The 11,860-nt window shown below is 48.5% G+C and overlaps 1 protein-coding gene across 1 annotated transcript; it reads left to right on the top strand.

The window, feature by feature from the left end:
* The first annotated feature begins 4,756 nt into the window (after nt 1-4,756).
* Nucleotides 4,757-11,575, top strand: LOC123061145 (coatomer subunit beta-2). The gene is made up of 4 exons (XM_044484094.1): nt 4,757-6,926; nt 7,707-8,216; nt 10,841-10,926; nt 11,022-11,575. Exons 1-4 carry the CDS (start codon nt 4,875-4,877, stop codon nt 11,224-11,226), a joined length of 2,853 nt encoding a protein of 950 aa, XP_044340029.1. The 5' UTR covers nt 4,757-4,874; the 3' UTR covers nt 11,227-11,575.
* Nucleotides 11,576-11,860: the final 285 nt, after the last annotated feature.

Below are 11,860 nucleotides of genomic sequence, written 5' to 3'. Positions count from 1 at the left end.
TTGTGGTTATGTTGCTGTCCTTTGGTGCCCATCATATGATTGCGCGCGTGGATCACACCATAGGGTTAGTTGTATGTTGATAGGACTATGTATTGGAGGGCAAGAGTGATAGAAGCTTCAACCTAGCATAGAAATTGATGCATACGGGATTGAAGGGGGACCAATATACCTTAATGCTATGGTTGGGTTTTACCTTAATGAACATTAGTAGTTGCGGATGCTTGCTAATAGTTCCAATCATAAGTGCATAGAATTCCAAGTCAGGGATGACATGCTAGCAGTGGCCTCTCCCACATAATACTTGCTATCGGTCTAGTAAAGTAGTCAATTGCTTAGGGGTAATTTCACAACTCCTACCACCACTTTTCCACACTCGCTATATTTACTTTATTGTTTCTTTATCTAAACAGCCCCTACTTTTTATTTACGTACTCTTTATTATCTTGCAAACCTATCCAACAACACCTACAAAGTACTTCTAGTTTCATACTTGTTCTAAGTAAAGCGAACGTCAAGCGTGCGTAAAGTTGTATCGGTGGTCGATAGAACTTGAGGGAATATTTGTTCTACCTTTAGCTCCTCGTTGGGTTCGACACTCTTACTTATCGAAAACTGTTGCGATCCCCTATACTTGTGGGTTATCACAATCTCGCCGATAGTAAAGCCGTGGATCCACCTGTCCTTCCAGAATAGGATTCTGTCCCCAACTCCCAGTGTGATCTTGATGAGGTTGTTAAACACGAGCTTGGCCTCCTTGTCTTCTACCATTGGAATACCCTGCCATGGCCTAGAGAGACCCGATCTGCGTAACCACTCCCATCTAACGCGCAAGGCAATAGTCTTCAATCGGAGATCCTTCACTCCCAGCCCACCAAGGGATGTGGGAGACACACCGTGTCCCAAGCAACAGAGCACACACCACCATTGACCTTCTCCTTCCCTGCCCAAAATAAGGCGCGCATCCAAGTGTTAATCTGCTTGAACACCCAAAGCGGGGCGTTGAGGACCAGTAGCTAGTGTATTGGCTTCACGGAGATCACTGATTTGACTAAGATCAAACATCACGATCTTTGAATGAGTCTGTGTTGCCAAGCTGGTATGAACTTCCTCACTTGGCCCAGCAGCGGCTGCCAATCCGCCCGCGACAGTTTCTTGATGGCCAGCGGGATACCCAACTACGACAGGGGAATTCGCCCAATCTATAGTTCAGAATTTTCGTGATTCCGGCTGCATCCACTTCAGTGCCCCTAATGATGGTGGCCGCGGATTTATTGTAGTTGATTCTAAGGCCCGAGGCACCTGCGAAATTGTCTAGCAGCTCTCGGATGCAAATCAGGTCCGTCCTCTATGGTTTGATGAACATAGCCATGTCGTCGGCATAGACGGACAACCGCTGCAGAGGTCTGATTCCATGGAACGAGCTCATTGCCCCTTCGACCGTGGCCTTGCACATGATTGAGGATAGAGCGTCCATGGCTATCACAAATAGCAGGGGGAGATCATGTCCCCCTGTCGCAGTCCTTGGGCATGTGAAATTGATGTTCCTGGAGCCCCATTCACAATGATTTGGTGCTCGCCTCGGCCAGAAGGGTGGTCACCTAGAACCTCCATTTACTGCCGAACCCCCATGCCCTCAACACCTCCATAAGGAATGGCCAAGATAGGGAGTTGAAGGCCTTAGAGATGTCAAGTTTGAAGAAAATTCTGGGCACCTTGGAGCGTGAATTTTTCGCGCCACTTGACATACCAACAAATAGTTATCTTGGATGCTCCTGCCTTTGATGAATGCCGACTGGTTGACGCACAAAATCTCATGCATCTTCTTGCGAGCTCTCATCGCTAGCGCCTTGGCAAACAGTTTGGAGAAGCTATGCGGGAGGCTGATCGGTCTGTAATCACCAACATCCATCGCCTTATGCCGTTTTGGGGATAAGCACGATATGAGCTTTGTTTAATTTGCCAAAACCCCGCCCATCGCCAACGAATAGCTTGAGTAGGGCTGCCATGAGATCATTCTTTATCACAGGCCAAGCTTTGTGGTAAAATATTCCAATGAATACGTCCGGTCAGGGAGCTCTATCCGGAGGTAGTTCTTTGATGACTTGCCAGATTTCGTTTTCTGTGAAGATCTCCTGAAGCTCAGTGAGGTCAAGTTGGGACATGCCCAAGTAATCTAGATCAAGAGTGTGATCCCGCGCAGTTGCCTTGCCCAGCAGGTTGTCGTAAGCCTCCAAGAAAACCTCCACAATTCTACCTTTCTTAGTAATGATCTCCGAGTCGTGTCGTACTTTAGGAATGAAGTTTTTAGTTCTTCGACCATTGGCCACTGCCTGGAACAGTTATGTGTTCACATCTCCCTCTTTGAGCCATTTGACGTGTGAATGTTGTCGATCGATAGTCCTTTCCAGTGAGGACAATCCAAGGAGCGCTAACTTGAGGGGTCTCCTTAGCCATAGTTCCTGACCGGTAAGATGCTAAACTTCTTGTGTTTGGTCGAGCCTAAGTATCACCAAGTTCACCACCGCCATCAATGTCTTGATGTTTCCAACCTTGCATTGACCCCATGCTTGGAAGAACTTCGTCGTGTTTCTAAAAAGAGCGTCTAGCCTTTTGAAAGGTTCGACAATGTCGCTATCACATTGTCATGCCTCTCGGAGGGCCTCCTTAAAGCCTTCCACGCAAGAATGAAATAATTCCATTTTATTTTTAACTCGTACCCATTAGAGCATCTCCAATGGACGGTCCATATATATAAATAACTAACTTTTGGAGCTTCGAGAGAAAAAAACGTTGCTCCAACAGATGGTCCATATGTAAAAAAATTACATCACCGCCACCTGGAGATGTAAAATTGAAAACTTCGTGATGCAAATTTACATCATGAGATACAAGTGATGTAAAACCGCGCCGCCCGCGAAACGACCAATCACTAGTTCATTTGCCTTCTCGCCCGCGACCCGCCCGTCTGCCGCCCCCCCTGGCCGGTTGCCACCGCGTCGACGGTTCCTACAAAGGCGACTAAGGCACGAGGCGGAGGAAAACGACCGGCGAATCGCGGCCGGAACCCGGCCGAAAGTGCAGCTCCACCAGCCAAAATCTCGAAGGCAACCGCGGTGGCTCGGGCCACCGACTCGTAGCCATGGCCGGCGGCGCCCTCCAGCAGCCAAGGAGCCGTTACTTCACCTCCGCCGCTGCCACCGCCGGCCGTGGAGGAAGACGTGGCCACGCCGACGGCCACCGCCTCCAACATGTTCGATGATATGTCGCAAAGGTAAAAAATTATATTTTGTGCTCTCGTTTGTTGTTTCAAATTGAATGTGATGTTGAATGTTTGTATTAGTCTTGATGATGAAGCTTGTTTGCACGTGACAAATGTGGCAAATGATGATTATTTGTCGCACGAGTATGTGTCACAAGAATATGAAACCCAATGAAGGTGCTTCCGGTCGTGCTCTCGGCAACGATACTTCACCGCTCCACAACGTCGACAAAGAAGTCGGTGATGATGATGATCGTACCACGGTTCACAACACCGGTGGTGTTAATGACCCGCATGAATGATATTAATGTGCATTTTTAATTTGTAAGCCGAAAAACTTTGATTGGGACGTTGCACTTTTGGTAGAGGGATTTCAAACTATGATGATGATGATGCACTTTTGTTATGATTTGAACTACGATGATGATGAACTTTATTTCAATTTTTAAGTGATATTTGAGTGCAAAACCACGGCTGTACAATGGTTAAACAACAACCGCGTGGTCGCCGGCCGGTTTTATATCTTTGTTTTGGATCATCTGTTGGAGTTGCTCTTTTATTTACATCTCCGTTTTGGACCATCTGTTGGAGTTGAGCCTTTTCAGAGTTGTAAAAAGCATTTTTTGATGCTCCAAATTTTTACATCACTGATTTGTAGCACCAAAATATACATCATCTATTGAAGATGCTCTTACATTTCGTTCCATACCAAACTAAACACAGCCGATGGCATAGAAACAGGAAAAATGGAGGATTCGATGGCCATGACATAGCCAAACCTATGGATTTTTCCAGAGGTCGGACCTCATGTATAAATTCCTTTGGAATCAACACTTTGGGGGCCCAATCCTGAGGAATTTTAATGGCCCAATTCTCTGATCCAAATGTGTTCCGTAGGAAATAATCCCGAGGATTGATATCCCGTGAAAATCCTCCAATCCAAAGAAGGCGTAAGGGTGGGAATGAGCTGGCTGCTTTGAGATTGTGATGGCCACGTGTTATGCATCCAGACTAAAAAAACGTGTTGTGCATCCGGATGGGTTAACACGCAGCATGTTTGGTTGGGGGTAGTTAGAGCTAGGGAATGGGAATTGAAGGGGTACGAGACTTCAAATCTATTGTTTGGTTAGGGGGATTGGGAATTGATAAGGGAATAGTCATGGGACTTGAGACTCCAACTCCCATCATTTTATTAACAGGGGAGGGGGTGGGAGTTGGAAGGGAATTGTTTTAGTGAGTCAATCTTAGCCCTTCATCATAACTTACGTTAATTTCCCTTGTCTATTTCCTTGTCAATTCCCACGAACCAAACACGGGAATACAATTTTTCGTCAAACTCTCACACATAATTTTCATCATGCGCCAAACAAAGGATGGGGAATAAAACGACTCATCCCATGTCTAATCTCCCATTCCCCTTCCCATTTTTTGGACCCGGTCTCATAGAACTATTTTTCAGCTGGCCTCTCGCCTCTTCGCCCCTGTCAACCACTCCCCCCCCCCCCCCCCTCCCCCCTCCCGCTCCCAGATCCCGATCCACCTCCGCCGCAGATCCAACCACCAATACCCCACCCGCCATCGCCCTCCGGCGCGGGTGCACGGCAGATCCGGCGCCATGGACAAGCCGTGCACGCTGCTAGTCCACTTCGACAAGGGCTCCGCCGCCATGGCGAATGAGATCAAGGCGGATCTGGAGGGCAGCGACGTCGCCGCCAAGGTCGAGGCCATGAAGCGCGCCGTCATGCTCCTCCTCAATGGCGAGACCCTGCCGACGCTCTTCATCACCGTCGTCCGCTACGTCCTCCCCTCCGAGGACCACACCATCCAGAAGCTTCTGCTCCTCTACCTCGAGATCATTGACAAGCGCGACGCCGCTGGCCGCGTCCTCCCGGAGATGATCCTCATCTGCCAGAATCTCCGCAACAACCTGCAGCACCCCAATGAGTACATCCGGGGCGTCACGCTGCGGTTCCTCTGCCGCCTCTCCGAGCCGGAGGTGCTTGAGCCGCTCGTTCCTTCCATTCTCGAGAATCTCGAGCACCGCCACCACTTCATCCGCCGCCACGCGCTCTCCGCCATCTCGGCAATCTACCGCCTCCCACACGGCGACCAGCTCATCCCTGACGCTCCCGAGCTCGTTGAGCGCGCGCTCGCTTCTGAGCAGGACGCCTCTGCGCGGCGGAACGCTTTCCTCATGCTCTGCCTCTGTGGTCAGGAACGTGCTGTTGCGTACCTATTCTCCAACGCGGAACGTGTTACCGAGTGGCCCGATCTCCTGCAGATGGCCGCCGTAGACCTCATCCGCAAGGTCTGCCGCTCTCCAAACCGTGCCGACAAGGGCAGGTATATCAAGATCATAATATCCCTTCTTTCTTCTCCCAGCACAGCTGTTGTTTATGAGTGTGCTGGGGCGCTGGTGTCGCTCTCCTCGGCGCCCACTGCTGTGCGCGCTGCTGCCAACACATACTGCCAGCTCCTCTCATCGCAGAGTGACAACAATGTCCGGCTCATTCTCCTGGACCGTGTGAATGAGCTGCGCATGGCACACCGGGATGTGATGGTGGATGTAGTGATGGATGTGCTGCGTGCACTTTCCAGCCCGAACTTAGATGTCAAGAGGAAGGTGCTGGATTTAGTGCTCGATCTGCTCACTCCTCGTAATGTGGAGGAGGTGGTGCTTTACCTCAAGAAGGAAGTGGTCAAGACACAATCAGGGGAACTTGAGAAGGGTGGTGAGTACCGCCAGATGCTGGTGCAAGCGATCCATGCATGTGCTGTAGAGTACCCAGAGGTAGCTGGGTCGGTGGTGCACCTCCTCATGGACTTCCTTGGTGACACTAATGTCGCGGCAGCAGTTGATGTTGTTTTGTTTGTGCGTGAGATCATTGAGACTAATCCCAAGCTGCGTGTGTCCATGATCCAGAGACTGAGTGATACCTTTTATCAGATCCGTGCATCCCGTGTCTGTTCAATCGCTCTCTGGATTCTTGGTGAGTACTCCCTGTCATTATCGGAGGTCGAGAGTGCCATTACTACCATCAAGCAGTGCCTTGGGGATCTACCATTGTTCACTCTCTCAGAGGAAGGCGAGACAACTGATTCCTCCAAGCCAACCCAGCCGATGGTGAACTCTGTCACTGTGTCTTCCAGGCGGCCTGTTGTTCTTGCAGATGGCACTTACGCCACACAGAGTGCTGCTACTGAAGCCATTTCGACTCCACCAGTTACTGCTGGATCATTGGCATCGACTCTGAATCTCAGATCACTCATTCTGTCAGGTGATTTCTTCTTGGCTGCAGTTGTTGCCTGTACGCTTACCAAATTGGTATTGAGGCTGGAGGAGGTGCAGCCATCAAAGGCTGAAGCAAACAAGGCTTGTACTGGGGCCTTGCTGGTCATGACGTCCATTCTGCAGCTGGGGCTATCCTCATACCTTCCCCAACCGCTTGATAATGATTCATATGACAGGATTGTGCTTTGTGTGCGGCTGCTTTGCAATACTGGTGATGACGTGAGAAAGATTTGGCTGCAGTCATGTAGGCAGAGTTTTGCCAAGATGCTTGCTGAGAAGCAATTCAGGGAGACGGAGGAGATGAAAGCCAAATCACAGATCTCTCATGCCCAGCCAGATGATCTTATTGATTTCTACCACCTGAAGAGCAGAAGGGTAAGAGAAACTTGCTTACTAGTTGTTGCTTTTGCATTATGCAAATTGCAACATTTATCTTTGTCTAATGCATGCTCGCAAGCTAGCCCACAAGCGTTCAATCATTCTGTTCTAAAATGAACAACAAATTCATTACTTGGTGCTTGCATTACAACTCTATTGACATATATTCTCAAGTTACTGCATATTACATGCAATAGGAGCATTATCTTTCTTTCTTGCATCTTGCAACAAACTGTTACATTCTGTGGCTTCTCTCATGACCTTAAATGATTTCTGAAGTTCTAAATAATAGCTGTCGTGGTTTTTCCTGTCCTTCAGTCTTACTAGTATAATTCTGGGACTTTCCCTGTGTAACCAGTTCTTAGTTTTTTTTTATTTCCACTAGAATCTCGTGGTGTAATATTGTGAATGTTACTTGACTAGTCTATGTTTGCGTTTTGTGCCGTTGCTCAGTTTGAGCAGCCTTGTTATAACACGAAAGGTTTTGGCATGTTTGTTGGATTTGCTTTCTCGTAGATATGTAAGATTAGTCAGATCTTTCAGAAGTTTGTATCCTTGGCTAGAAAGCTTTTTTTTGTTTTGATATTTGGGCAGAGGAAAAGCTGGTAGTTGTTTCAACAGCATTATGAGCATGTGTAATAGTGATAAACGTGAACCATATTGTTGCTTCAAGAATACGGATGATCTAGTAACCGTCAAAAAAAGAATATGATTTAGTAAAATGCTCTTCTATATCTGTCCCCTCTGTTCTCTAAATTGTCGATTTTTGTTTCCTAGGGCATGAGCCAGCTTGAGTTGGAAGATGAGGTCCAAGATGATTTGAAGGCTGCAACTGGTGGATTCAGTAAGGAAACAGATGATGCAAACAGGCTTAACCGCATTCTTCAGTTGACTGGGTTCAGTGATCCTGTATATGCTGAAGCGTTTGTGACAGTTCATCATTATGATATTGTACTTGATGTTACTGTCATAAACCGTACAAAGGAGACACTTCAGAACCTGTGTTTGGAATTAGCTACAATGGGAGACCTCAAGCTTGTTGACCGCCCTCAGAACTATACGTTGGCTCCTGAGTCAAGCAAGCAAATTCGTGCTAATATCAAGGTTTCTTCCACGGAGACTGGAGTCATATTTGGGAACATAGTCTACGAGACTTCCAATGTGATGGAAAGATCAGTGGTTGTCCTAAATGATATTCACATTGACATCATGGATTATATCTCACCTGCTACATGTGCAGATGTTACTTTCCGGAACATGTGGGCAGAATTTGAGTGGGAAAACAAGGTAATTGGCTTCTTTCTACAATTCAGTCATTGCAAAACCTCTTTGCAAGATGTTTTCCTTTCCAATTGCAAAATGTCTAGCTGAAGCTGTTAAATCTTTTAAAAGTATGCTCAATCAGACTTCTTACTTTTCAGTTTGGTTCATGATGTTTGTCTAGTTTTGCTTTGAAAACTGTTTGGAATAAGGGTACTGTTGTCATTGCACCTGGTTGATATGCAATTCTATGTACCTATAAATAGTTGATCCACACTAACTTTAATTCTCTCACCATGCAACTATGCGAACCCACCAATGCCACCATACATGGTAAAAGACCCACATTTAACATACACCATGCATGCTACTCATATTAAATAAGTATTCTACAACTAACTTGTATGCATTTTTGTTAGAGTACGTAATGGGCCTAATGGCCTGGGCTGCCAGTATAGCCTGTTAGTCTTAGGGTTAATTAGAGATAAGGGTCGCTTGCTTAGGGGTCAAGCAAGCCTTGCTTGGGAGTCAAGTAAACCTCTCTATATAAAGAGAGGAGATGCATCAATCTATTCAAGCAAGAATTAAGAAGGAAATCCCTTCCCTCTTGCCTGGCCGTGGGCAAAAAGGCCCCCGACCGGCCCTCTCGCGCCCTCCTTCTAGCAGTGCCATAACAATTTGGTATCAGAGCTGCCGCACTAGGCGGCCACTGCCGCTGCAGCTGCCATCCACCACCACCACCGCCCCGCCTTGGCTGCAGTGGCAGCCGCTGCTCCTGGCGGCCTCCGCCGCGCCCGGCGCTCCGCCACAGCAGCCATTGCTGCTGCCCCAGGGCGTCCCCCCCGCGCTTGCCGGGCCGCTGCAGCAGCCGCTGCAGCTGCCATCCACCGCCACCACCGCCCCGCCCTGGCTGCAGTGGCAACCGCCACTCCTGGCGGCCTCCGCCGCGCCCGGCGCTCCGCCGCAGCAGCCGCCCGCTGCTGCCCCAGGGCGTCCCCGCCGCGCTCGCCGGGCTGCTGCAGCTGCCGCTGCAGCTGCCATCCATCACCACCACCGCCGCGCCCTGGCTGCAGTGGCAGCCGCCGCTTCTGGCGGCCTCCGCCGCGCCCGGCGCTCCCTTGCAGCAGCCACTGCCGGTCAGCTCCGGCCCCGCATCGACCGCGCCGGCAGGAGTCCCGATCCACCAGATCATGTTCCTGCCGTCGCCATCACCGCTTCCCCAGGGCGTCCCTATCCAGCAGATCAAGTTCCCGCCGTCGACGTCACCGCTTCCGGCTTGGATCACTGCCCGCCACGTGTCGGTGGCAGTGAGGCTACAGGCTGCTGTGCGTGGCCTCCTAGCGTGTCGGCGTGTGCGGGAGATGCGTGGTCTGCAGCTGCCGCTCCTCCAAATTGCCCTTCGCCGCGCAAAGGACCTCGATCTCGTCCATTGCGTCGGGGATCTTGGGCATACGGTTTCCCCCACGCGCGGCGGGCATGCCGTTTTTCCCGTGGGCAGCGACCTCAAAGTCTACGACATCGGCGGTTGGGGGGGGGTGCGCACCCCTCCTTGTCATTCTCCATCGCAAGTCCACCACTCTTTCCTGTGCGGTGCAGACCAATAGCCGTCCGGCGGGGAGAAGGCAGGGTGTCACCGACAGGAGCACACCGCGTAGCACCACTTCATTCCGCCGCCGGCCGCCGCGAGGGCGCCTCTGTTGGTCGCTCTTGCGACCACTTCCAGGTGGCCATACACATGCACTCCTTTTGTCCAGGTGGTGTCCATGGGATCCAGGTGGCTGTACACATGCATGTCCGACATGCGGATGGTGTCCACTTTCTGTTAAGGGGTCCAAAATAAAGCGTCCCAGTCCATTTCAGGTTGAGAGTAATAAAACAAGCCGAGATGTAAAAGGCTTGTTTTTAGGTGTTAGGTTTGTGTTGCGTCGAGTCATGGTTATAAGTTGGTTAGGCTGCAGCTCGAGGACAAGCTGCATGTCCAGGTGGGGTGTAGTGTTAGAGTACGTAATGGGCCTAATGGCCTGGGCTGCCGGTATAGCCCGTTAGTCTTAGGGTTAATTAGAGATAAGGGCGCTTGCTTAGGCCTTGTACAATGGAAGGTGCTTAGGGGAGGTGCTTAGAGAAATAAACCAGATTTTCCTTAAGCACCGGTGCTTATTTGTACAGGATAGACGCTTAACTAAGCGCCTCTCCCGTAGAAATAGGCACCGGTGCTTCAGAAAAACCCGGTTTATTTTTCTAAGCATCTCTCTAAGCACCTCCCATTGTACAAGGCCTTAGGGGTCAAGTAAGCCTTGCTTGGGAGTCAAGTAAACCTCTTTATATAAAGAGAGGAGATGTATCAATCTATTCAAGCAAGAATTAAGAAGGAAATCCCTTCCCTCTTTGCCCGGCCATGGGCAAAAAGGCCCTCGGCCGGCCCTCTCGCGCCCTTCTTCTAGCAGCGCCATAACAATTTTAGTTTCAGTTCTCATATTGACAATCTAATCATACAACCAAATCTAATCGAAACAATCGCAACCAATTCTCACTGCAATGCATGATGTATCATCTCTAGTTTATTGAGTTGTCTTGTCACACTGCTTCGTGTTGATGAATCTGTTGTTGCTCCTTATTTCAGTTTATATAACAACTATTTCCTTTTTGTCCAGGTTGCCGTTAATACAGTAATTCAAGACGAGAAGGAATTCTTGAATCATGTTATCAAGTCAACAAACATGAAGTGTCTAACACCACCGTAAGTTGCAGTCTTCCATCTTTATTCCAGGCTTTCTCTTCCTTATCTGATTACTGATGGAGTTACCTACTTCTGAAACGGTAACCTGATATCAGGTCTGCGCTTGATGGTGAATGCGGTTTCCTTGCCGCAAATCTTTATGCGAAGAGTGTGTTTGGAGAAGATGCTTTGGTGAACATTAGCATTGAGAAGCAAGTTGATGGCAAGCTCAGCGGTTACATCAGAATAAGGAGCAAGACTCAAGGAATTGCGCTCAGCTTGGGAGACAAGATTACCCTCAAGCAGAAGGGAGGCAGTTAAGCTGTGACGCGACCTGTCGCAATTGTCATGTAGGAGATCCACTTTGCCAGTTTCATACCATCGGTACAGTGGGCTAGTAAAGATGTTTTTAATGTACAAAAGATTAAAGAGAGGGATGAGAAGAGGAAGCTCGCAAGGAAATCAGTGTTGAGACTGAAAATGGATCTTCAACTAGTATCCTGGAGAGATGCAATGATATCTCCCAACTCCCTTCCAAGATGAGGCCTTTTTTTTGACAAAAATGGTGGTGTAAGAATAGATGTGAGGTTTGTGTTGTTTATTCTTGATATCGGCGGATTGAGATATTGTATTACGGGTCCCTTTTAATGTCTCGTGCTTTTGTCTTTCAGCCTTACATGTTCTACGTTGCCGTACTTTTCTTTCAGTGTTGCATGTTGTATCGCCCTTTCGCTTGCTGTCAATTTCTTTGTTATCTCTCTGATGGAACCAAACAATTTCTATTATCGATTGATGTATTCCCTTTATTTCTTTTTAGTCTGCATATAAGATTTGGTCAAAGTCAAATTTTGTAAAGTTCGATCAACTTTGTAGGAAAAAATATGAACATCTATAATACTAAAGTTATATGGTATGAAAGTTAATTTTATGATGCATCCCACAATATTGATTTCAT

This window comes from Triticum aestivum, chromosome 3A (genome assembly GCF_018294505.1).
Source record: "Triticum aestivum cultivar Chinese Spring chromosome 3A, IWGSC CS RefSeq v2.1, whole genome shotgun sequence".
Taxonomy (NCBI): domain Eukaryota; kingdom Viridiplantae; phylum Streptophyta; class Magnoliopsida; order Poales; family Poaceae; genus Triticum; species Triticum aestivum.
The sequence above is the reverse complement of the archived record's forward strand: the minus strand, read 5'-3'. Positions and strand labels throughout refer to the sequence as shown.

Bases quoted from the DNA above. Each gene is read 5' to 3' on its own strand.
- LOC123061145 (XM_044484094.1), top strand. From the start codon at position 4,875: ATGGACAAGCCGTGCACGCTGCTAGTCCACTTCGACAAGGGCTCCGCC. The intron at 6,927-7,706 runs GTAAGAGAAACT...TTTGTTTCCTAG, and splicing joins ACCACCTGAAGAGCAGAAGG to GGCATGAGCCAGCTTGAGTT. The intron at 10,927-11,021 runs GTAAGTTGCAGT...ACCTGATATCAG, and splicing joins ATGAAGTGTCTAACACCACC to GTCTGCGCTTGATGGTGAAT.